The 26,874-nt window shown below is 40.7% G+C and overlaps 1 protein-coding gene across 1 annotated transcript in view; it reads left to right on the top strand.

Annotated features, from left to right (window-relative positions):
* The window catches only part of LOC137395131 (26S proteasome non-ATPase regulatory subunit 2-like), a 48,165-nt gene extending 30,643 nt beyond the window's left edge, over window positions 1-17,522 (top strand). The window contains exons 11-18 of the mRNA XM_068081938.1: window positions 463-550; window positions 4,030-4,233; window positions 4,696-4,827; window positions 5,166-5,378; window positions 5,538-5,706; window positions 15,059-15,280; window positions 16,692-16,810; window positions 17,250-17,522. Coding sequence (XP_067938039.1) covers window positions 463-550; window positions 4,030-4,233; window positions 4,696-4,827; window positions 5,166-5,378; window positions 5,538-5,706; window positions 15,059-15,280; window positions 16,692-16,810; window positions 17,250-17,432 — 1,330 coding nt within the window. The 3' untranslated portion in view covers window positions 17,433-17,522. The remainder of the gene's footprint in view (window positions 1-462; window positions 551-4,029; window positions 4,234-4,695; window positions 4,828-5,165; window positions 5,379-5,537; window positions 5,707-15,058; window positions 15,281-16,691; window positions 16,811-17,249) is intronic.
* The last annotated feature ends 9,352 nt before the right edge of the window (window positions 17,523-26,874 follow it).

Genomic DNA, 26,874 nt, shown 5'->3' with positions numbered 1-26,874 from the left:
TCATCACACATCGGTCATCTCATCACACATCGGTCATCTCATCACACATCAGTCATCTCATCACACTTCAGTCATCTCATCACACTTCAGTCATCTCATCACACTTCAGTCATCTCATCACACTTCAGTCATCTCATCACACTTCAGTCATCTCATCACACTTCAGTCATCTCATCACACTTCAGTCATCTCATCACACTTCAGTCATCTCATCACACTTCAGTCATCTCATCACACTTTAGTCATCTCATCATACATCAGTCATCTCATCAGACTTCAGTCATCTCATCAGACTTCAGTCGCGTCATCGGACTTCGATCGTGTCAACTTCGTTGTAACTTAACATCTCACAAGTTGCTTTAGAACTGACGCTGGTTATTTTCTCTTTTGAATAAAATGACTTGAAAGTTGCCTTAAAGTTTTGTACTTGCCATTTGAAGTGCGTTCTCATATCTATTTCAGATTGGGGTTGGCATACGCAGGCTCAAACAGAGAAGATGTCCTTGCTTTGCTTTTACCTGTTCTCGGTGATTCAAAGACTTCTATGGAGGTACCTGATTGTCGTCTGTACATTTTGTTTTGTACAACCAGCAGAACCGAAATGAGAATAAGCTAGCGTTAGTTCATGTATGTAATGTAAGGGTAGTGTAGCCATGGTATGAGACTCTGTCTCTAGTGTTAGTTCATGTATGTAATGTAAGGGTAGTGTAGTTATGGTATGAGACTGTCTCTAGTGTTAGTTCATGTATGTAATGTAAGGGTAGTGTAGCCATGGTATGAGACTCTGTCTCTAGTGTTAGTTCATGTATGTTATGTAAGGGTAGTGTAGCCATGGTATGAGGCTCTGTCTCTAGTGTTAGTTCATGTATGTAATGTAAGGGTAGTGTAGTTATGGTATGAGACTCTGTCTCTAGTGTTAGTTCATGTATGTGATGTAAGGGTAGTGTAGTTATGGTATGAGACTCTGTCTCTAGTGTTAGTTCATGTATGTAATGTAAGGGTAGTGTAGCCATGGTATGAGACTCTGTCTCTAGCGTTAGTTCATGTATGTAATGTAAGGGTAGTGTAGTTATGGTATGAGACTCTGTCTCTAGTGTTAGTTCATGTATGTAATGTAAGGGTAGTGTAGCCATGGTATGAGACTCTGTCTCTAGTGTTAGTTCATGTATGTAATGTAAGGGTAGTGTGGTGATGGTATGAGACTCTGTCTCTAGTGTTAGTTCATGTATGTAATGTATGGGTAGTGTAGTTATGGTATGAGACTCTGTCTCTAGTGTTAGTTCATGTATGTGATGTAAGGGTAGTGTAGTTATGTTATGAGACTCTGTCTCTAGTGTTAGTTCATGTATGTAATGTAAGGGTAGTGTCGTTATGGTATGAGACTCTGTCTCTAGTGTTAGTTCATGTATGTAATGTAAGGGTAGTGTAGTTATGGTATGAGACTCTGTCTCTAGTGTTAGTTCATGTATGTGATGTAAGGGTAGTGTAGCCATGGTATGAGACTGTCTCTAGTGTTAGTTCATGTATGTGATGTAAGGGTAGTGTAGTTATGGTATGAGACTGTCTTTAGTGTTAGTTCATGTATGTAATGTAAGGGTAGTGTAGTTATGGTATGAGACTCTGTCTCTAGTGTTAGTTCATGTATGTGATGTAAGGGTAGTGTAGCCATGGTATGAGACTCTGTCTCTAGTGTTAGTTCATGTATGTGAGGTAAGGGTAGTGTAGCCATGGTATGAGACTGTCTCTAGTGTTAGTTCATGTATGTGATGTAAGGGTAGTGTAGTTATGGTATGAGACTCTGTCTCTAGTGTTAGTTTTTGTATGTAATGTAAGGGTAGTGTAGTTATGTTATGAGACTCTGTCTCTAATGTTAGTTCATGTAGGTAATGTAAGGGTAGTGTCGTTATGGTATGAGACTCTGTCTCTAGTGTTAGTTCATGTATGTAATGTAAGGGTAGTGTAGTTATGGTATGAGACTCTGTCTCTAGTGTTAGTTCATGTATGTGATGTAAGGGTAGTGTAGCCATGGTATGAGACTGTCTCTAGTGTTAGTTCATGTATGTGATGTAAGGGTAGTGTAGTTATGGTATGAGACTGTCTTTAGTGTTAGTTCATGTATGTAATGTAAGGGTAGTGTAGTTATGGTATGAGACTCTGTCTCTAGTGTTAGTTCATGTATGTGATGTAAGGGTAGTTTAGTTATGGTATGAGACTCTGTCTCTAGTGTTAGTTCATGTATGTAATGTAAGGGTAGTGTAGTTATGGTATGAGACTCTGTCTCTAGTGTTAGTTCATGTATGTAATGTAAGGGTAGTGTAGTTATGGTATGAGACTCTGTCTCTAGTGTTAGTTTATGTATGTAATGTAAGGGTAGTGTAGTTATGGTATGAGACTCTGTCTCTAGTGTTAGTTCATGTATGTAATGTAAGGGTAGTGTAGTTATGGTATGAGACTCTGTCTCTAGTGTTAGTTTTTGTATGTAATGTAAGGGTAGTGTAGTTATGTTATGAGACTCTGTCTCTAGTGTTAGTTCATGTATGTAATGTAAGGGTAGTGTAGCCATGGTATGAGACTCTGTCTCTAGTGTTAGTTCATGTATGTAATGTAAGGGTAGTGTAGCCATGGTATGAGACTTTGTCTGTTGTGTTAGTTCATGTATGTTATGTAAGGGTAGTGTAGTTATGGTATGAGACTCTGTCTCTAGTGCTAGTTCATGTATGTAATGTAAGGGTAGTGTAGCCATGGTATGAGACTTTGTCTGTAGTGCTAGTTCATGTATGTAATGTAAGGGTAGTGCAGTTATAGTTTATCGGTTGGTACAGTGATTTGGTTTAGCATTTTTTGTAGCTCAGCACTGCTCCTGCTGTTTACTGTGAAATCTCTACTTACGCAAGACTTTACATACAAAGTTTCGAAGTTGTGAAATGTCTTCTGGGAAAAATTTTGCTTTGACTTACACAAAATTTTTCTTTACACGAATGTTTAAAATTATTTTTGTATTTGTTCTGTTTGCTTCCCGTTGGTATAATGTACACTAGGTCCCACTCAGTTTCCTTTGCTACCGTTACTCGGTGAATGCCAATTGTTTTGTCTGTTGTAAAATTGAAAGCTATCATGTATCACCTGCAGAGTAAGAAAACTTTTGTTTCCGTATGTTTTGCGTTTCTTATATGATGATGCAGTTTCAGTGTTCGAGTCAATGTAAATCAATTTTTGTGCTTAAATTCTTAAAGGATTTACTCTGAAAAAGCAAAACTATTATTACAATACAGCATCTGCTTTTCTGACTGCCATCCCCCCACTTCTCGCACGGTCTTCGCTCAGTTTTTTCTAAACAGCCAATGGTAAACGAACCTACCGTCCGCAGTTTTTATTCGTAATTCTTTTTTCTCCGAGTGCATTTATCAAATTTATTACGTAATGTTATTCTAACATAAATCCGTTTTAGAAATACGCCGTTACATGTGTTTATAATATAAGCAAATGTTATATGCAGGTTTTCTGGCATCGGTTTTAGGGGGTTATTGTAAAATGCATTTTTACTTACCAAATCTTTTACTTACAAGCGTCTTCTGGAATGAACTAATTTTGTAACTAGAGGTTTCACTGTACTCCATACAGCTATTTTAGTTCTACTTATTGGCTGGTCATGCTGCAAATGGCTGTCATTAGTTCTTCTTATTGGCTGGTCATGCTGCAAATGGCTGTCATTAGTTCTACTTATTGGCTGGTCATGCCGCAAATGGCTGTCATTAGTTCTACTTATTGGCTGGTCATGCTGCAAATGGCTGTCATTAGTTCTACTTATTGGCTGGTCATGCTGCTAATGGCTGTCATTAGTTATTTATACTAAGGATAATTACCATTAGTTGTTCATGCTAAAAGTATCTGCAATCGGCTGGTTTGTCTACATTGATGATAAACTTTGCTTTACAAAAGTTCATAAAGCGTCTCGAAAGTGACTATATTTTAGGTTGAAAAACACATTTTATAAATCCAACCTCATCAGACTTGTTTCGCGTCTTTTAGGTGGTTGGCATGGCAGCTCTTGCCTGCGGTATGATATCTGTGGGCAGCTGTAATGGAGATGTCACTTCTACCATTCTGCAAACTCTGATGGAAAAATCTGAGGCCGATCTGAAGTCAACATACAGTAAATTCCTAGCACTTGGTTTGTCTCTGACGTACCTTGGAAAACAGGAAGATGCTGATACTATTCTCGCTGCTCTGAAGGTCTATGCTCTTCTATGTCTATGTCTCGCTGCTTCTAATCTTTCAAAACACATTTTTCAGTCTTATTCTCTTTGCAATTTTCTTGGATTTTCTATGACTTATTTCATCAGTGTATGTTGTTGTCAGGTTATCTCTATGACTTATTTCATCAGTGTATGTTGTTGTCAGGTTATCTCTATGACTTATTTCATCAGTGTATGTTGTTGTCAGGTTATCTCTATGACTTATTTCTTCAGTGTATGTTGTTGTCAGGTTATCTCTATGGCTTATTTCATCAGTGTATGTTGTTGTCAGGTTATCTCTATGACTTATTTCATCAGTGTATGTTGTTGTCAGGTTATCTCTATGACTTATTTCATCTGTGTATGTTGTTGTCAGGTTATCTCTATGACTTATTTCATCAGTGTATGTTGTTGTCACGTTATCTCTATGACTTATTTCATCAGTGTATGTTGTTGTCAGGTTATCTCGGAGCCAGTCAAATCCATGGCTGAGATACTGGTGGATGTTTGTGCATATGCCGGCACAGGAAATGTGCTCAAGATCCAGAAACTCTTACATGTCTGTTCCGAGCACTACGAGGAGAAGGAAGAGGTATGTGTGCGTGTGTGTGTGTGTGTGTGTGTGTGTGTGCGTGCGTGCGTGCGTGTGTGCATGTGTGTGTGTGTGTGTGTTTCTGCTTGAGAACTGACTCATGACACCTTGTTTTTAATATAGCCATTTCATTATGTATTCAGAGATGTCACTGTTCTCTGGGAGGATGCAAATTGTTTGAACGTGTTTTACAGGTAGAACTTATCCATCAACCTAGTTTCTCATTTATTCTTTAGTTGGTTGAAATGCTGCTTATGCAGTACTTGCAAGAACAAATTTTTTGCAATTTGCGACAGAAAATTTATTTAATTTCAAATTGGAATTCATGTGCTCTGCAGGATAGTAATGAGAAGACAGACAAGTCGAAATCTAAAAAGAACAAGAATGCAGCGACAGCAGAGAAGATGGAAACAGACAGTACAGAATTGACAGCCGAGAAGCCCAACAGCAAGCATATAGCTCACCAGGGAATAGCTGTACTTGGTATTGCTCTGATAGCAATGGGAGAAGAGATCGGTGTTGAAATGTGTATCCGTTCTTTTGGAAACTTGGTGTGTCTTCTCTCTATGCTTCTCTCTATGCTTCTCATCATATCAGATGTTTTGTTGCATTTTAACAAACTCCTAGCAAACTCATTCTCTGAGTTTGCTAGAAGTTTTGTGGCAAATGATTACAAGTTTAAAACAAATATCATTGCGCTTTATTTTTAGTTGCGGTATGGAGAGCCAGTAATAAAAAGAGCAGTACCTCTTGCTTTAGCACTACTCTCAGCATCGAATCCTAAACTGCAAATACTGGATACCCTCAGTAAATTCTCACACGACTCGGATCATGAAGTCTGTGTCAACTCAATCATAGCCATGGGTATAGTTGGAGCAGGTAAGTGCGCAACATTTTAGTAGTGGATATGACAGAATTGTGCAGGTTACTGTGTTACCTTATAGTAGTTGATATGACAGAATTGTGCAGGTTACTGTCTAACCTTTTAGTAGTGGATATGGCAGAATTGTGCAGGTTACTATCTAAAGGTCCGGCCACACGTAACGAATTATTCGTTCAATCTGACCGAATTCACGAATTTCACAGAATTCACAGATTTATTCGGTTGAATATCACAGAATCGTCTGAGCTGTGCATGCACACCAAATTCGTTAACGAGACGCTTTTAATTGGCTCACCAATTTTTTTAGCGAGCACGGTTCTAGTAGCTTTGACAAGTGGTATAGTCTAAGACACGTACGACGACCCACAATAAAAGTATCACCGCGATATGACTTGATACATACGATTCAACGGCCTATATGCGCTATTGTTGGTTCTCTTTCGTTGGTTCACCATGGCAGGAACTTCTCATTGTGTATCCAGAATTTTCTTTTAGATGTTTTAGAAGCTATGAATTATTTTTTTTCTATAATAATAATTTTTTTTTATGCAGCAAAAGCTCCATCGCAAAAACAGTCGCTATCCCTAGTGCATATGGGCAGTGCCATCGTAGGTATCAAGTCATATCGCGGTGATACTTTTATTGTGTGTCGTCGTACGTGTCTTGGACTATACTACTTGCCAAAGCTACTAGAATTGCGCTCACTAAAAAAATTGGTTAGCTAATTAAAAGCGTTTCGTTGACGAATTCGGTGTGCATGCACCACTCAGACGATTCTATGATATTTGGCCGAGTAAATCTGTGAATTCTGTGAAATTCGTGAATTCGGTCAGATTGAACGAATAATTCGTTACGTGTGGCCGGACCTTTACCTTTTAGTAGTGGATATGACAGAATTGTGCAGGTAACTGTCTAACCTTTTAGTAGTGGATATGACAGAATTGCGCAGGTTACCGTGTAACCTTTTAGTAGTTGATATGACAGAATTGCGCAGGTTACCGTGTAACCTTTTAGTAGTTGATATGACAGAATTGCGCAGGTTACTGTCTAACCTTTTAGTAGTTGATATGACAGAATTGTGCAGGTTACTGTGTAACCTTTTAGTAGTGGATATGACAGAATTGTGCAGGTTACTGTGTAACCTTATAGTAGTGGATATGACAGAATTGTGCAGGTTACTGTCTAACCTTTTAGTAGTGGATATGACAGAATTTTTTGGGTTACCGTGTCACATCTTAATTGTGGATATGACAGAATTGCGCAGGTTACTGTCTAACCTTATAGTAGTGGATATGACAGAATTGTGCAGGTTACTGTGTAACCTTATAGTAGTGGATATGACAGAATTGTGCAGGTTACTGTCTAACCTTTTAGTAGTGGATATGACAGAATTGTGCAGGTTACTGTCTAACCTTATAGTAGTGGATATGACAGAATTGCGCAGGTTACTGTCTAACCTTATAGTAGTGGATATGACAGAATTGTGCAGGTTACTGTCTAACCTTATAGTAGTGGATATGACAGAATGGTGCAGGTTACTGTGTAACCTTATAGTAGTGGATATGACAGAATTGTGCAGGTTACTGTCTAACCTTTTAGTAGTGGATATGACTGAATTGTGCAGGTTACCATGCCACATCTTAGTAGTGGATATGACATTTGTTTAAGCTTGTGAGGCTCCCTTTTGTAGTCAACTTGTAAAACTCAATGAGTGCAACTAGTGAATTGACTGTAGGTCAGGTGATTGCTACTCTACATTTACTCTAGGTTATTAGCACTATCCCTTGCATCAATCTCATTCTAAATAACTTGACTACTCGTATGTATCCTGGGCAACTTCTCTCTCCTTTATTACCCAAATACATGTACCCTAGGACACTTATGTATTCGCCTCATATAACTTTCGCGTTTTTGCGGAGTCACCCTCTCACAAAAATTTCATGAGCGAAACTAAACTATCATAATGAACGAGCGAAAACACGGAATTAAATAGATTTGTTTATTGATAGTCCAAGAAACAAATGGCAGCAAGCGATCAAATTGCATTATCGATCTCGGCCACACAATGCTACTTGCGGTTCACAATTACAAACTAGTCCCAAATTGAAAACATTTTTCTTACCGGTGAACCGAACCGAGAAATCTAATTATGTTTGTTCCACTGCATTTATTTTCACATCTCTATAGTTTCGCACTCATCAGAGCTGCGAAATTAAGTTGCAGCGAAATTTTACACTGTATGCTACTCACGAAACTAAATACTAGCGAAATATAAGTGTCCTAGGGTACATACAAGCACGAGTATAATTATTTCTCAGGCACGATTTCTTTATATTACTGCAGCAATTGTCTCAAAATAAGTTTCTAAAACTGGTTTAGTTCTGGAATAAGTACAATGTATGTAGACCCGTCTGTGTACACCTGCTTGCTCTTGAAGAGTTGAGAAGTTGTAATATTAATCCATTCTCGGTCATTTCGCAGCTACATCAAGTTTTATTTTTTTTTTTTCAGGCTTGTATAAAATGCGTATAACTGTCAGTAGGTGAAAAAAAAACTAGTTTTTGTATGTAGAGCATTTTTATTACAAAATATGGAACAACAAGATAGCTATACTACATTGACTAATTGACCAATGGTCAGTGCGAGGTGAACTCTTAGCAGGTATAAAGATACATAAATAGTGCATTAAATAATGGGAGTTGCCTACTCTATCTGATCCTGTTTCAAGTTTGAGTGTATGATAAACATTTACTAAAACTATTTTCATTCATTACGCACATTGTATCATACACATTAGATCACTTTTGTTCTTGTCTCACACTACCTGCCTTATATAGCATATGTTAGACCATATATAACTTGCGAGTTACCCATCTTAAATAATTTTAAATATATATTTAACATACATACAAATTTAGAAGAATTGTTTGTTAGAAATTATTTCTTAATCCCATGACCAAACACGAGCGAAGCGATTCTTTGGGAGATTTATGATAAATGCATATGTGCACACAGCTCATGAAAATTATTCATCAACTGCCGTTGCAAACCCTTGTACTGAAATATCAACGAATTTAACCATTTTTCAATGGAGTCGTTTAAATATAATAATGATACAAAACACATATAAACCTATTTAAGTATGTTACCAAGTCTTTATTATTTGTAGAAAATTTCCTAAACCTTACCCATTTGATCGGATTATACATAAATAGACAGATTAATTCGGCTTGAAATCGTTATTAAAACTTGACAAGCCTTATTTTTATCAAAATTAAGACTGGCCAACGAAACGCCGAGTGACAGAGAATAGAACCATTAAGTCGTGCGCATTTCACGAAAAAAGACCTGCCCATCTCATCAGTCTATAACATTGTCCAATTGTCGAAGGTTTCTGTAATTAACATAGAAGTACTGAAAAGTAATCGTTTCTTTTTTGCCGATTTCAAAGTAACTGACATTTTGGAAACTTATGAGTACTTTGGTATTCCAACTGATGTCCAAAGCAGTGAAAGTAAAGGAATCGACGATGATATTTTTTTTTAGCAATTCTTAGGAGATTATTACAATATTTAATTATAAGAATAATTATTCGATTTTATAAGATTTAATTATAAGAATAATTATTCGATTTTATAAGATTTAATTATAAGAATAAGCGTTCGAATTTACAAGATCGAAGTATATAGTGACCGATGTTGGGCAATATGTTACTGTTATTATTTTTTCTAAATAGTTTTGTTAAATAGATCTTCTAAAAATCTATATAAATATCACGACTTCTTGATATTGTTAGCTATGACGTTTTGAAATGTAAACAAAATTGTGCATTGGTTTTCTATTATTACTGTATTACTATATTAATAATATTGGTTATTCTAATAATATCAGTGCATTTTACTTCTAATATTGCATTTCTCCTATTGCGGGGAGAGATATAAACATATAATCTTTTCCTTTCATTATTGCTGTTTGCTGTACATACCCTACAGCAGGGGTGTCCAAACTTTTTTCACTGAGGGCCACATACATAAAAATAGAGGAGGGGTTGGGCCACTTAATATAAATTAGGTATATAGCCTTAACTTTAGTGTATTTACCTACATATGCATGCTTATTAACACACGGGTACTGTTGAATAGATTTTTTACTCACCCGAAGTGGGAACGGCATTGCACTCAGTGGGAGCAGTGATGCTGCGCTTCGGACCGAAGGATGGCTGGCAGGTCTGCAGTAAACTTAGTGGTTGCGATGCGAAGGACATCATGGAGATGGCTGTCGGTCATTTTGGTTCTCATTCTGCTTTTGTTAAGTGTTAACAGAGAAAATGTTTGCTCACATATGTATGTTGAGCCAAATAGACTGATCATTCCTTTCGCGTGGCGTCTCATCATAGGAAACTTCCTTTTCCAATCTCCGGTAGAACTCGGGGAGGGAAAGCTGCTGATTTTGATTCTTCAGAACATCATCACACTGGATTTTGATGAGTTCTAATTGCAGATTCTCTTCCACTTCTTTGGTATCCACCAAAAAAGGAGTCGCGAATAGCTTGATTTCTTTATCAATGACAGAAAAATCCTGGAAGCGCTGTCTGAATTCTGTTTCGAGACATGCAATCACAGACACATATTTCCCTTTTTTAGCAGAAAGGTTGGCCTGTGGATACGCAATTCTGATCTTGGACAGTGTGGGGAAGTGCACAACGTTGAAGTTGCGCAGTTGTGTCTTTAAGAGATTGAGCTTCACACAAAATGCTTTCATGTGCGCATAAAGTTGTGGTACAAGCTGATCTTTCCCTTGTAGGCTCTTGTTCAGGGTGGTTAAATGATCAGTAAGATCAACTAAAAATGCTATGTCTGCCAACCATAAAGGGTCACTCAGCTCATGAAGAGGTCGATCCTTCTCTTTTAAAAACTGGTCAAGTTCTGACCTCAGGGCATAAAAACGCTTCAGCACGGCACTGCGGCTTAGCCAGCGCACATCCGAGTGGTAGAGTAGATCCCCATATTCAGCATCCACATCAGAAAGAAAAGCCTGAAATTCTCTGTGGTACAGTCCTCCTGCTCGGATTATGTTGACAGTTTTCACAACTGTGTTCATTACATCTCCAAGATTGACTGTCTTGGCACAAAAGGCTTCTTGGTGAACAATACAGTGCATTTTAACAGCCTCACCTTCAGTCTCTTTCACCTTAGCGCACACCATAGACGCCATTCCTTTATGTGCACCTGCCATAGCTTCAGCCCCGTCTGTTGTAACTCCACACAGTTTGTCCCATTGAAGTCCCATTTTGTCAATTGAGTCTGACACAGCTTCAAAAATATCCATACCCGTTGGTGTGCCTTTTAGGCTCTTAAGATCGAGCAGCAGCTGTAACTCCAAAGTTCTCGTCCACTCCCCGCAAAAAAATTAGCAGCTGTGCGGTGTCTGTGGCATCAGTGCTTTCATCGCATGCGATGGAGTAAAAATCAAAAGCACAAGCTTTATCAGACAGTTGCAGTTTAACGTTGGCTGACAAGTCTTCAATGCGTCGCGCAACTGTATTTCTGGACATGCTGACGTTGTTGAAGTCCTGCACTTTCTCCGGGCACATTATTTCGGCGACTTTAACGAGGCAGTGTTTTATGAGGTCTCCATCTGAAAAAGGCTTGTCGTGTCTTGCGATGGGTTGGGCGACCTCATAGCTGGCTATTGTAGCCTTTTACTGGACTTCTTGAGCACGCAAAAATACTGTTGCTGACCCTGCAGTTTAGCTACCATTTGCTTTACTTTCTGCTCTCGCTCAGCACTAGTGTAGGATGCATAGGCCTGATGTTTGGTCTCATAATGACGTCGTACATTATACTCTTTCATAACTGCCACAGTTTCAGTGCAGTTCAAACAGACACACTTCCCCTTGAATTCTTTGAAGAAATATTCTCTCTCCCGTGTCTGAAATTTTCTGCACTCACTTTCTACCTTTCGCTTCTTTGCTTCTGCCATGTTTAGTAACGGGTAAATTTCTTCTGGGATTGGCCTTTTTGGCGGTAGATACGAAAAGCCAAACGCGCCGAATGACCGAACGCACTGAATGACTGAACAAACCGAATATTTTTAGTAATATTTTTACTAATTGTAGATAATATGTATTTTGCCTGCAAATAGAGGCGCAAATAATATTATATTTTATATTAATATTAATTCAATAAAGATCAACTAAATGTCATAGATTTATATCGATATCCGGTTAAGTTTTATTATTAGCGACTCGGTTTATGTTCAGATCTACGTTTTATATAGTATGCAATATACTGGCCGTTATTCACGAACGTAATAAAATATTATATCTGCCGTCAGATATCACAACTATTATTTTAGTATTAACTTGCCTTTTTGGTGGAGCAATTGCCTTGATCAACAGTAGCTCCCCTGGTGTTAAGTGCGGGCCATATTCCATTCTGTTTATAAAATTTCTTGCGGGCCAATTAAAAATGGACTGCGGGCCGCAGTTGGCTCGCGGGCCGTACTTTGGACACCCCTGCCCTACAGGATGAATTTATTAGCGAAGTTATATTTCACGAAAATTGTCATTTCATGCATATTCGCGAATTAATTTATTCGCGCCTGAAAACTGTCACTCTCTATGAAGAGTTAACTCTATTACGTCTAGCAATAGAGTTAACCATACGCATGCGCACATTGCATGTTTCGTTTTCTATTTAGCTTACAACTACACGTACGGGTCGATCGTGCTAAGCTATAAATTTTTTGCTGCGTTCACAGGTTTTCACGAATATTCATATATTTGGAGGCCTTTGATGAACCAACAATTTGTGGTAAGTAATGAGTTTTTCACATTTACTAAATTAGTTGAATTTCACTTTGGTTTTTCGGTAAAACGCAATATTTATTTTTTCCATCCCTACTGCTTCATTATTTGTTTTAGTGTGAGAGATTTTTCGTCATACACGGAGGCACAATGATTGCAAGGTGGTAGATGTCATTCTTAGAAGATCACCAATCATTCAGGGAGGTCTTGAAATTGAGGTAGAACTGACCGCAGCTGCTAACGAGGAGAATATATCTGTTTAAAAAAGGAACAAAAACGCCTTTACGAGCACAAATCTTTGGCCAGCCGGCAGAACTTTGCAATAGTAAGCCACGAGGAGAGTTCTGATAATAACTTCCTTACCAGTCATGTCTTAGTGAGAGAATCGCCTTTAACATCTACCCAAGACAGTGACAGCAACAGAACTGCTATTACCAAAATAACTAGTCAGAGAGTACCATTACACGCTAGTATTTACTTATCAAGAGTGTCAGTTTAATTTTATTGCTAGACAACCGCCATATCGACTAAACTGTTTATATTTACCCATTCATCGTTTGTAAATATTTATTTGTATTTGAAATATTTTATTTGTACACTCCAGTTTGTAATAAATTATAATATATCTATACATGAAATAAAATATATAATTTAATAATGTTTGCTGCAGCGATATCAATGAGTTGTTGTCAATGAAGAGGTCTAGGTTGACTGGTTGCTTCTCAGCCAATATTCCTGCCTTGATGAATATTACTACTTGTCTCTAGTTTTCGTAATCGGAGTAGGTTGTTTCATTCTCAATCTGCAGCAAACACAAAAAAGAAAAAATATTAATAAGTGTTACGGAAGTACAAAAACAATAGCTGAAGTATTTAATGAAAGCGATCAGTTTTTAAACAAAAGAATTAACTAATGCAGTTAATTATGGAAAAACCTATCTGCACTGCAAATCAAATACATACCATAATGTCCAGATCAGAATCATGATCGTCCTCAACTTCAGTACAGACGGTTCCCTACTTACGAACATTCGAGTTACGAACAACGGTACATACGAATGTATGTACCGTTGTTCGTAACTCGATTAACTTTCGAATTATTTGTTTGAACTTTGTTTGAACTTTACATACGTATTGTTAAGAGATTTGCCTGCCTTTACTTGGCAAGATCTCTACTAATAAATAAAGATAAGAGAGTGCCTGTAGTTTCATTCAGCTTTTAATTAGCAAAGGAAATTTCACCAGTCGAGCATACGGCTATCTGCTCTGCTAAAACTAAATGAGTGCACTCACTTATATACAATAATATCAACAGTTCCGGCTAACGGCAAACGGTAAGAACACCGGCTAACAAGGTGAATGAATAGGACCGCTAGCGCGTTGGTATGACAACAATCTAAGTGACGATAAGTGATAGTGTTATGACGGTATATCAGATGTAACAATAGCATAACGAGTGAAACAACGATATAATAAACGGACAACACATACTAAAAATAAGACAACAACGATAAGTGATAGCATAATGATTAAAACAACAATATAATAGAAAGGACAAGACATACAATAAATAAGAAATGCAGCGTCATGGCCCGGCGTCCACCAAAGTACTATTTCCATTTTATTAAATATTTTTTCAGTACAAACCAATACAGTTTATTTATACAAGCCTTAAACATACTTATATAAACCTTCAATATACTTATATAGGCCTTAAACACAAATTATAATACAAAATATAGCACTGAAGCAACTTACGAACAAATTCACCTTACGAACAACCGTTCGGAATGTAACGCGTTCGTAGGTTGAGAACCGTCTGTATTAGAGATTGATGGAATTGATTTCAATGTAAAAAGACTAGGAGAGATGTTTTGCAATGACGAAGCCATGCCAAATAACTTGTGAAAACCTTGAATAATTTTGTAAAGTTTGATGCAATAGCAATAAAACTCGAAGCCTTGCGATGATTTTAAAGAAGTTTTGGAACTCGGCTACGTTTAGTACTTCTGCCTAGCGGCTATTTTCGCGATGACGCCATTCTTCATATCTTGTGACAACCTTGAATAATTTGGTAAATAAATGTGATGCATTGGCAATGGTGTTAGCTCAAAGCCCAGGCAATGATTTTAAAAATGTTTTAAAACTCCACTACGTTTGGTATTTATATTAAAGACTAGCCTAGTGACTAGTTTTTAATTTAATGCAGTAGTTATTCTTTCTTGTGATTAAAAATAGAACTAATTATTCGCGGAATTGACTGTTCGCGAAATCGCGAATTTTTATAACCAACGAATATTTTCATCCTGTAGGGTAATAACACCCACACCCAGTACATTACAGCTACCATTGCAGTTATCCTATTGCACTGCAGTGCCATTTGACCGCTAATATTGCATTTTTCAACCATCAGTACCCTTTCTTTTTTCCAATATCACTTTGGTCGTGGGCTGTATGACAGGGGAATTTCTAGTAATTATGATGTTTCTAATTTTTAATAGATTTATACAGTTCAATATATTGAGTAGCTTTTCATTGCAGGTACGAACAATGCCAGGCTAGCTGCCATGTTGAGACAGCTGGCTATTTACCATAGCAAGGACCCTTCCCATCTGTTCACAGTAAGGCTAGCCCAAGGTCTCACACATTTAGGAAAAGGTACACTCACACTGAGTCCCTTCCATAGTGACAGGACACTCATGCACCCTGTAGTAGTGGCTGGTCTATTGGCTTCACTCACAGCATGTCTCGACTCTAAGAATCGTAAGTGGCTTGTTTTCCTGTAAGTGTCATATTTGGGAGGCATTTAGTTTATTGCATACTATTCATAGGTATTAGTTTATGTTATTCATAGTTATTACTTTATATCATTATATCTAGTTATTGGTTTATGTTATTATTCATAGTTATTAGTTTATATTATTATTCATAGTTATTACTTTATAATTTTATATATAGTTATTAGTTTATGTTATTGTTCATAGTTATTAGTTTATATTATTATATATAGTTATTAGTTTGTATTATTATTCATAGTTATTAGTTTATATTATTATTCATAGTTATTAGTTTATATTCTTATAAAATAGTTATTGGTTTATATTATTATTCATAGTTATTAGTTTATATTATTATATATAGTTATTGGTTTATGTTATTATTCATAGTTATTGGTTTATATTATTCTATATAGTTATTAGTTTATATTATTCTATATAGTTATTAGTTTATATTATTATTCATAGTTATTAGTTTATATTATTATATATAGTTATTAGTTTATATTATTATTATATATAGTTATTAGTTTATATTATTATTCATAGTTATTAGTTTATATTATTATATATAGTTATTAGTTTATATTATTATTCATAGTTATTAGTTTATATTATTATTCATAGTTATTAGTTTATATTATTATATATAGTTATTGGTTTATGTTATTATTCATAGTTATTGGTTTATATTATTATATATAGTTATTAGTTTATATTATTATATATAGTTATTAGTTTATATTATTGTATATAGTTGTTAGTTTATATTATTATTCATAGTTATAAGTTTATGTTATTATTCATAGTTATTAGTTTATATTATTATTCATAGTTATTAGTTTATGTTATTATATATAATATATAGTTATGGTGTATGGTTATAATAAACAATTATGGTTTATAGTTATATTTAATATAATATATAGTTATGGTATATGGTTATAATAAACAATTATGGTTTATAGTTATATTTAATATAATATATAGTTATGGTATATGGTTATAATAAACAATTATGGTTTATAGTTATATTTAATATAATATATAGTTATGGTATATGGTTATAATAAACAATTATGGTTTATAGTTATATTTGTAAATGAAATGAATGTTCAGCAGAAAATATGAATTCTCAAGTTGGTGATTTCTATTAATAGGCTCACTTATGATATCTGATGGTTATTATTGTTATTCTTTTTGCTGCACTTCTGTTTGCCTCAATATGATAACATTTGATATGAAAGCACACGGTCGCATGAAATACTTATTGTTTACAAGTTTGGTATTGAGTTTTTAAAATTTTGTTGATGTCAGGGTGTGTAAGGATTGTCATTGTAAATGGCTTTACGTTTATTAGATGGCTAGCTGGTAACTCTTCTCATCTTTGCTTTCAGTAATCCTTGGTAAATCGCATTACATTCTCTTTCACCTCGTCTCCGCCATTCAGCCAAGGATGCTCACAACATTTGATGAGGAGTTGCGACCGCTTCCAGTGACTGTCAGGGTAGGACAGGTGTGTACTGACTCGATTTTTATGTTTGCTCTCTTAACAATACTGCAAAAAAAGTTTTGGTTTATCACTAGTTAAAATAATTCGTGTTGAGGTTTAGGCTAAAAATTAATTTGGTGAAATTTGTTTAAGATAGAAATCTCATAGAAATCTTCAACCCCTATACTGTCAGTTTTACGGTCAGTTTTACGGTCAGTTTGAGCATCTAATATGGTAGGTAGGTCATGTGACTTTAAGCAGCTTCCCTATTTAATGCATTTCATAGTCTGTTATGTCATAGTCATAGGTGTGTCCTTCACCTCTAGTTCCATACTCGCGTCTCCTTCAGACTTATACTACCTCAGATGCTCAGATGGACAAAAAATGGTAAATGACGGTTTCTTTGTAGCCAGGTTTTGTCAGCATTTTGTTTATTGTATTTTGTTCAATTTCTTCTCCATAGGCTGTTGATGTGGTTGGGCAGGCGGGCAAGCCGAAAACCATAACAGGATTCCAAACGCACACAACTCCTGTGCTGTTGGCCCATGGTGAGAGAGCAGAGCTAGCAACGGAGGAATATCTCTCGCTCACACCCATTCTTGAGGGCTTTGTCATTCTAAAGAAGAACCCTGACTATGAACAATAGAGTTGTATATTTAAGGCTGAATGGGATATATAACATTCTGTAATTGTGTTATTTACTGTCTATGATAATAATAGCAATTGTTATTTGTCACATTAAAACCTTAGCTTGGTTCCATCGTCATGGTGAGAGCTGGTGAAGCAATGGTTCAGCAAGTTTACTGGGGATTTTGATGTCTTCACAAAGTCCTGTGGTGTTGTGATGTATGTTGGCCTCGCATCATACCGGTTTAGCAAAGTGTAGCAGCTTGCATTGCATATCTAAACACCCTCATGTTCATATGGTTTTTTTCTTGTTGTGAACTTGTAGGTATAGTCTGCAATGCTTATTGTCCTTGATATCAACAGGTTGTTCTCTCATCTGCATATCGTCTCTGTTTAACAACAAACTCCAGAAATAACTAGCTAATTTTAGCCTACTAGCTAGTCATCAGGTTCTCTAGTTGAAGTAGTCCTCCCTAATATAAATGGTCATTCGAATACATTAGTATCCATTTCCACCAACATCATTGACAGCTATGAGTAATGCATTGTGCTAAGAAAATGCTCTCGCAAGAGCTGTTCTGATTAATTCTTTTTTCTTTGAATTCTTTAGTGAGCTCCTGTGACTATTTTAGTTAGCTTGGCTACATTCTAGCCATCTACATGGCTACATTCTAGCCATGGTATAAGGAGTGCAAGTTTTACTACCATTCTCACCACAATCATAGTAATTATCATAGTTATCTTCTCTTTCTGATGAGTGCATTGTGTTCCAATTAACAATTTTTTGTCAATTTAATAGCTGTTTGCCTGGCGAAATGCGCAGGTTCAAGTAAAATAAATAATGCTATTTAGTTTCATCTGTTCAGACAGCGCGCAGAAGAAAAAAGAAACCCTTGAGAGAACATGTATTAGCTTTGCAATTATTGTAGGTTTTATTATCACATTGATAAGCTAGTGGTTAACCCTACCATCCAAAAAATACTAATTGCTTAATTGTGAAAAATATATATTTCAACAAATTTAATAACAATGGTTTAAAAATAAGTTGCAATATAAAGTTTAAATAGAAAACTTGTGCCCTGGTAGCGGACATGTAAAATAATTTAATTTTCAATTGAATTGTCTCCAAGTAATGTAGGCAGCCATATAAACTTTGTAACCAGCATTTCCCTACAAAATTGCATGCCGCCTTATTATGACCTTACTGTTGGTAGACAAGATGCCTCTTTCCATATTAAAATAATGATTTGGTTGATTAGCATGACATTATAACCATAATAAAGAGTATTATATTACTGGTTAGGAAAGCAACAGAATAGTCACATTGGTTCATTGATTTGATTTAGCTGCTTTCAACTAACTTGTAAAAGAAAGAACTCATAGAGAATATCTCTATGCCAAATTGATGAACAATAACACATGTTTACCTTTGGTTGCACTGCTTCTATTGAATCGGCTATGCTCCGAAATCTTGCAAAATAGTGTGGTGGAACACAAGATTTCCATCCCCTCTTGTACAGTTTCTATCTGGAGTTATGTTCCCTTTCTTTTGTTAGCCACGCCCCTAAGAGAGGCTGGTCTTATCATCTAATTTGCATAATTTCATGTACTTAAGGCAGGGTCTCGGCCCTTTGTAGTTGTTCAATACATGCAGTGCAATTGAATCATACTCTTTCTGCTACCTTAAGCGATACCTGAACCATCCCGGCATATAGCTATCTCCAAAGACCTAGTCTATGGACTGTGCTGTGGGGATAGACTCATAAGAACACTGTCGACCCCTGTCGACCTCCGGTCGACCTTGTTGACCTAGTATAAAACCTCTTTGGTGCAATCCCTTGTGTGAGGTGGTTAATGTTGACCGGTGGAGTAAGCCGACCTAGTCGCCTCTGCGTGTTGGTCACGGGAAACTAGTACACAGCCCCTGTGAAGGGTGAATGCAGACCGGTAGAGTAAGCCGACCTAGTCGCCTCTACGTGTTGGTCGCAGGAACCAATACACTGGTGGCAGCGGTAGGATTTGACTGCTGTAACACGGACTTCTAAGACAACCTTTGTAACCATGCCAAGCAGCCGACGGAATGCTACCAGACATCTGGCTGAGGCAGAGCTACAACAGGTCGACCAGATTGGTCAGATGACAGAGGCTATTACTAGAGCCTTACAAATGCCTAGGAGGGAGGCTAGCTTCAAGCCACCGAAATTCGATGGGAGTGAAGATGTGGAACTATTCATCTCCCAGTTCGAAGAGGTTGCAGAAGCTAATGAGTGGAATGAGAAGGCCACTCTCCTCCACCTGCGTGAGACATTGAAAGAGGGGGCCAGAGGTTGCAGTCGAGGAGATTCACCTGCCTCCATCTTCTCGGCCTTACGCACAAAGTACGGGCTCTCCCCGAGAGAGGCTAAGAGTAGGCTCCACCTCAAGAGGGAGCCAAAGACTAGCCTCCAAGAACACGCAACGGAGATGGAGCGTCTAGTGAAGATAGCATACGCTGACCTTCCGGACTACTACCAAGCTAACATGGCCATGGATGCGTTTTCCCTTACTCTAGGAAACACGCACCTCCAACGCCATCTTTTGGCAATAAGAGCCCAGAGCTTAGAGGAAGCGGTGCAGGCAGGGAATGAGTTCCTGCAAATTCAGCCCACTCTTCCTCGGCCTGGTGCTCGACCCCTAGTAATGACAGTGGAGGAGGAGGAGACTACTCCTGCTACAGTCGCCCCCATCCACTCGGATCCCCCATCAGCCACCCTGAATGACGTCCTACTGGCTATAAAAGGGTTAACAGATGGACTAAAAGAAGGAAACCGATTGGGGCGACGAGGAGCGGAGAAAAAGGAACCTAACTGTTGGGGCTGCGGCCAGACAGGGCACGTACAGCGCCGGTGCCCTCAAGCTATCCAAAGACAACCACCTCAAGCCACGAGGTCGGGAAACGGTTCCCATCCACAGCAGTAGGGGGAAGTGCTGACTGTGGATCTACTATACCAATGCAAGACCAGTGGCAATGGCCACGATGGACTAGGCAACACAGGCTCCCCCCTGGTCGCCACCGGTCCCCTTGCTTAACCAGTATCAGCCCTTACCTGAGTGTGCAGGTCTCCCACCCTCAGAAACCAAGGAAGAAACATACGTCTGGCCAAAGCCGTCTCGGCCTTCCAAAAAAGGCCCCCAGAGAATGAGCGAAGCCGGACGAACTCATGGAGATGAATTGTGGAAGCCACATAATAGCAGCTATTTCTTGCCAGGTCGCATCGGAGGGCAGCTCGTCTAGTTTCTCATGGACACCGGATGCACGCCTAATCTGTTGGGACGGCATGTTTTTGAGCGCTTACCCAAGGATGTCAAGAGCTGATTAGAGGTTCGAGAAGACTATGGGCGGATGGCAGATGGTACACGGCTGCAATTTCACGGACTCATCACTCTCCCAGTCAGAGTCAGGAGTGTCCAAGTCACTGTATCTCTAGTGGTGTGTGCCCTGAAGGAGGATGCCATCCTGGGCATGCCCTTCTTGGTCGACCACCACTGTGAGATGAATTTTCAGCAACCCACATTGGTGTTAAATGGGCAGAAATTGACTTGCACTGACAGAGAGGGTCGACCCCTGACAAGTGGAGTTCAGATAATGCGAGCCACAACGCTTCCCCCTCGAGCCGAGGTCCTAGTTGCTGGGCGTCTCACGTCCTCATCCTATCAGCCAGTAGGGCTAATTGAAGGAGTAAGAAGCAGTTATATGGTGGCCGCCAGCCTACATCAACCCGGTAAAAAGGGGAGAGTGGCCATCCGCTGTATGAATCCTACTGACCATCCAGTCCGCGTGACGGCAGGGACGATTGTGGGACAATACACTGGAGTAGGGCCGGACGAAATAGGGGTTCCCTGGACAGCAAAGGAGGATGTCGAGACTCCTAAGGAACATCCCCCTTCTCCTTCAGGCGTGCCCCCCCCCCCCACATGCAGGACTTGCTCCAACAAGCGGCGCCGCATTGCTCGTCCCCTACCGAGCACAGTAGGATGGAAGACCTTTTGGTTCGTTATGCGGATGTGTTCAGCCAAGGAAGCGAAGACGTGGGGCGTACCACCCTGGTACAACATGAAATCCCCCTTCTCCCAGAGGCACAACCCATCCGTCAACCCCCATATCGAGTAGGACATGAGAAAGAAGCCGAAATCGAGCGACAGGTTTCGGCTCTTGAGAAACAAGGCATGATTGAGCCCGCTCACGGGGCCTGGAGCTCTCCGGTGGTCTTGGTGAGGAAGAAGGACGGGGCGTGACGATTATGTGTGGACTATAGAAAGCTCAATAGTGTCACTCGCCAGGACGCCTACCCCCTTCCCCGGATCGACGAGAGTTTAGATGCCTTGTCCGGCAGCAAGTTTTTTAGTACCCTGGATATGATGAGCGGGTATTGGCAGGTACCTCTCTCTGCCGAGGCCCAGAAACGGTCAGCATTCACCACACGCAGTGGATTATGGAGATGGAAGGTGCTCCCCTTTGGGCTGACCTCCGCTTCGGCTACCTTCCAGCGGCTAATGGAACGCGTCCTCCAAGGGCTACACTGGAAAACTTTGCTGCTATACCTAGACGACATCATCGTCATGTCGGCAGACTTCTCTAGTCATGTAACTAGGCTGGCAGAGGTGTTGGAACGATTGAGGCAAGCAGGATTAAAATTTAAGCCCTCTAAATGCAGTCTGTTCCAGACCCAAGTCAAGTACCTGGGCCACATAGTCAGCGACACTGGAGTGGCTACCGACCCTGAGAAGATTCAGGCCATCAGTGAATGGGCAGCACCACAGGATGTGACTCAATTAAGATCGTACTTGGGTACCACTGGGTACTACCACCGATACGTACCTGACTACGCCTCGATCGCCAAACCTCTCACCCTGTTGACAAGCGAGGGGGTCCCCTGGAAGTGGGGAGAAGATGAACAGGAAGCTTTCCTTAAGCTCAAGTGGTCACTGACGCACGCTCCAGTACTGGCATATCCTGATCCCTCTTTACCCTACGTACTCGATACTGATGCTAGTAACGTAGGGACCGGAGCTGTGTTATCTCAGGTCCAGCAAGGCAAGGAGCGACCTATAGCCTACTATAGCAAGACCCTCTCCCCCGCCGAACGCAACTACTGCGTGACTAGAAGAGAGCTGCTGGCAGTCGTGCTAGCTGTCCGACATTTCCGGCCATACCTATATGGCAGAGAGTTTACTATCCGAACAGATCATGCCTCCTTGGTTTGGCTGCACCGGAGAAAGGAACCCTCTTGCCAGGTGGCCCGGTGGCTGGAGAGCCTAGCCGAGCACAAGTATCGAATCATCCATCGAAAAGGCGTTAAGCGCGGTAACGCCGATGGGTTGAGTCGACAACAGTGCATCGACTGCCGGCAGTGTGCTGCCATTGAGAAGCGGGATCGGGGGCCAACTAGGTCACAAGTGTGTGACTCTCTAGTATCCCCAGGGACTAATTGGGAAACTACCGTACCAGTGGACCAAGTTCCAGTACAGCCACCAAGAGGTACAGGAGGACCCAGTCCTAGCGCCCACCAGTTGGACGAAGATGAATGGCCTCGACTACCCAGCAGCAGACATACATCAGGGCCCAGCCTCCCGACTCCCACACCAGCCAGATTAGTTCCAGTATGGCTGCCATGCGGTGCGGGGTCACCCAGAGTGTTGGACAACCCCCTCAGAAAGTCTCAAAACCCTCGGTTACGGGCCATCAAGGTGGCAGGTGAGCCAGGACTCGTTGTGGAGACTGACCAAGTTACAGTACAATCAGACGCTAGAGCCACGAGTTTAGATCTCTCACCGCCAGCTGCCCCAAAGGTCCCGGAATTGTTGACAGTAGTACAAACCTCACTAGATGAAGTACGAGCATTGCAACAGAGACCCGCTACCGACCTAGGGATAATTTACCAGGCCGTCAGGAACCGGAAAAGAGTCGAAGAGGTAGTATTGCAAGTAGGCAGCTCCGAGTTGCAGCGGTTGGTCCGGATGTTCCATCAGCTCCAGATTGACGAATCAGGTGTATTGACCCTTCATCTCATTCAGAATGAGCGAGAAAGGGTGGTGGTGGTATGCCCCCAAACTCTGCGACAGGAGATCCTGTGGAAGGCCCACGAACAAACTCACTGCGGTGTGGAAAGGACCCTGAAGCGCGTCCAGCTGGATTGGTACTGGCCGGGCATGACTGGAGATATCAGGAGGGCAGTTCTCTCCTGTGAAGTTTGCCAGCGGGCTAAGACGGGAAAGGCCCGGACCTCCGGGAATCGACAACGGTTGTACGCTGGGAGGCCATGGCAACGTCTAGCAGTAGATTTAGTGGGACCCCTACCTCAGACACCTTGAGGAAGTAGCTGGGTGTTGGTACTCACTGACCATTTCACTCGGTGGTCGGATGCCTTGGCTATCCCTGACGCTACAGCTCCAACGGTGGCCCAAGTCTTGGATGAAAGAGTATTCAGTTACTTCGGTCTGCCCGAAATTATCCACACCGACCAGGGGAGCCAATTCGAGTCCTCTTTGTTTCAAGAGCTATGTGACTTGTGGGGAGTTGACAAATCTAGGACCACTCCGTACCACCCCGAAGGAAATGGTGTGGTTGAAAGAAACAATCGAGTATTGGGTGACTCCCTACGAGCACTTTTACTGGCAGAGGACAAGAGGACTGGGATCAACTATTGCCACAGATCATGCGGACGCTGCGAGGGCTATCGCACTCCGCCACTAAGGAAACACCCAATTATTTGATGTTGGGTCGAGAGCTTCGTCTTCCTGACCAATTGCTGCATGGAAATAGGTTGGAGTCATTTACGAGCACACACGAGTATGTCCAGACTGTTCACGACCGGTTGATACAAGCTCATACTCTCCTCCGAGATAGACAGAAGGAAATTGTATCAACCGATGTGAGAGAGCCTCCGCTGTTCAATGAGGGTGACCTCGTATGGTTGCTAAGCAAGCGGCGAAGAAAAGGGGAAAATCCGAAATTAGCGGCCAAGTATGTCGGGCCCTATCGCGTACTAAGGAGTCACGAAAATCATACGTACGAAGTAGAAAGATATGGACAGCGATCCACTCAGGCCGAAGGAAGATTAAGGCTCTGTCGCCCGAGCCCTGTGCAACAAGGTCGAGCCCCAACTGAAGTCGAACCTGCCCGACGTCCCAACATGAGAGGTTATTCCCGGAGACGAGTATCACAGAAAAATGGTAATCCAGATGCTGTTATTTCCGAATCACTTCTGCCTAGTCGTTTAATAGATTTACCAATACCACAATCGCCAGGAAGATTGGAACCACCTCGGCTCCCCAGCGAAGAATTTTTGGTCTCTCCAAATGAACACAACTCTGACTCGAGGACTGGCCTCGACACTGGCTGCGAATTGGCGACCGAGGAAGCAAGAGCTACGGGGAATGAAAGAGCCCAGGCTAGTACCACTGGGACCGGAAACACCACGCGGCCCCAATGAATAAGAAAGCCCCCTGCGTATCTAGCAGATTACGACACAAGTACTGTCCAATCAGGAGAGGCCAGAAGGGGTCAAGGCCGAAGGGCAACCATTCTGGAAAGTAAAGAAAGCCCTCTCACTGTTTGTTACCAGCTCGACACGCACGCACACGCACACTTACACCCTCCAGCCATAGAAGTGATTAGAGAAACCATCAAGGAAGCTTCCCAATTACCGGAGCTCTACCCTTGCTGTCAGAGCTGGTAATTCCGTTAGAGCTGCACCCTGCTCCCAATGAGACGTTGGACAGTATAGACTCCGACACGACAAAGGAGGATTTTTCTCCGAGTTCTCGAATACCGACCAAGTGGGTCTCGGAGGAGACGACAGGAAAAATAATGAAGCTGTGTGAGGAAGACGGTGCCCACTGCCCTTTATGCCATCAGTCTTTTTCCACCCCCCGAAGGCGTCGGATCCATATCTCACACCACTTCACGAGGTTCTTCTGCAAATGTGGAAGAAATTCTACTTCAAGAGATACGATCGCCAAACACCAATCGAGGATGAAGGGCCTGGAGAACCGGAAAAATCATGGCGGAGGGGGTATCAGGATCTACGAGGTCGACCGCGCCAGTTATCCCACATGAATAAGGAGGGTCGAATTAATTAATCCACCGGCCTTCGAGAAGCCTATGCCTCATGGTCCGGTTAAGATAAAGCCCCCTGTGAGGAGAGGACCACCGGCACCTTTTTCCTCTCCCCCGAAGGAAAAGCGGGTGGATCGGAAGTGGAGTCCGCTCAAGAAAGGGAAGCCCATACCTGCTCCCAGGAAGTCGCTAACGACGGTGGGAAGCATCCAAAGTCGACTGGGAGACGTCCGACCCCATGCCACGGTAGACGCCCTCCGAAAGGAGGCAACCAGCCTCAGACGAACGGCCCGCCGCCTGGAGGAGTTGGCTAACCAGATGTCGACTAAGTAAAAGCTTACGATACAGATTCCGTTAAAACATTGACTATTCCTAAAAACCATTGTTTACACATCTTTATCTTGTAATATATTCTAGCTCGTTTGTGTTCTTTTTTTTATTATTATTATTTTATTTTATCTTTTTGTTTGTTTTTTTTGTTGTTATAGCCGATTGCCGTCTATAGGGGCGGCGTGTGTGATGGAACACAAGATTTCCATCCCCTCTTGTACAGTTTCTATCTGGAGTTATGTTCCCTTTCTTTCTTTTGTTAGCCACGCCCCTAAGAGAGGCTGGTCTTATCATCTAATTTGCATAATTTCATGTACTTAAGGCAGGGTCTCGGCCCTTTGTAGTTGTTCAATACATGCAGTGCAATTGAATCATACTCTTTCTGCTACCTTAAGCGATACCTGAACCACCCCGGCATATAGCTATCTCCAAAGACCTAGTCTATGGACTGTGCTGTGGGGATAGACTCATAAGAACACTGTCGACCTCGTCGACCTAGTATAACACCTCTTTGGTGCAATCCCTTGTGTGAGGTGGTTAATGTTGACCGGTGGAGTAAGCTGATCTAGTCGCCTCTGCGTGTTGGTCACGGGAAACCAGTACACAGCCCCTGTGAAGGGTGAATGCAGACCGGTAGAGTAAGCCGACTTAGTCGCCTCTACGTGTTGGTCGCAGGAACCAATACAATAGATACGTTATGAGAATGTAGATTAAGGCACAGGCCAGATTTTTATAAAGTTATTTAAAATACTTGAGCAATTATTGATCGCCGTTCAACAATTCCGGCGTGTTAGCGTAGTAGCATCAGCAATAAATATTGTTAAACATTTTTCAATTTGGTTGATTGTCTCTTGGAATACTCACTCTATCTGCGCTAGGCGACTCACTACCCGATGAGGCGCTGTACGAGCCATAAGGTCCAAATAAAGTATTCTCATAAGAAATACTATCCTCGGATGAGTCACCCTCTGATGAAGGTATTAGTTCCATCATTTGTCGGCCAAAACGATCGGTAAAGATTCGCACTCGTCTC

This window comes from Watersipora subatra, chromosome 4 (genome assembly GCF_963576615.1).
Source record: "Watersipora subatra chromosome 4, tzWatSuba1.1, whole genome shotgun sequence".
Taxonomy (NCBI): Eukaryota; Metazoa; Bryozoa; class Gymnolaemata; order Cheilostomatida; family Watersiporidae; genus Watersipora; species Watersipora subatra.
The sequence above is the reverse complement of the archived record's forward strand: the minus strand, read 5'-3'. Positions and strand labels throughout refer to the sequence as shown.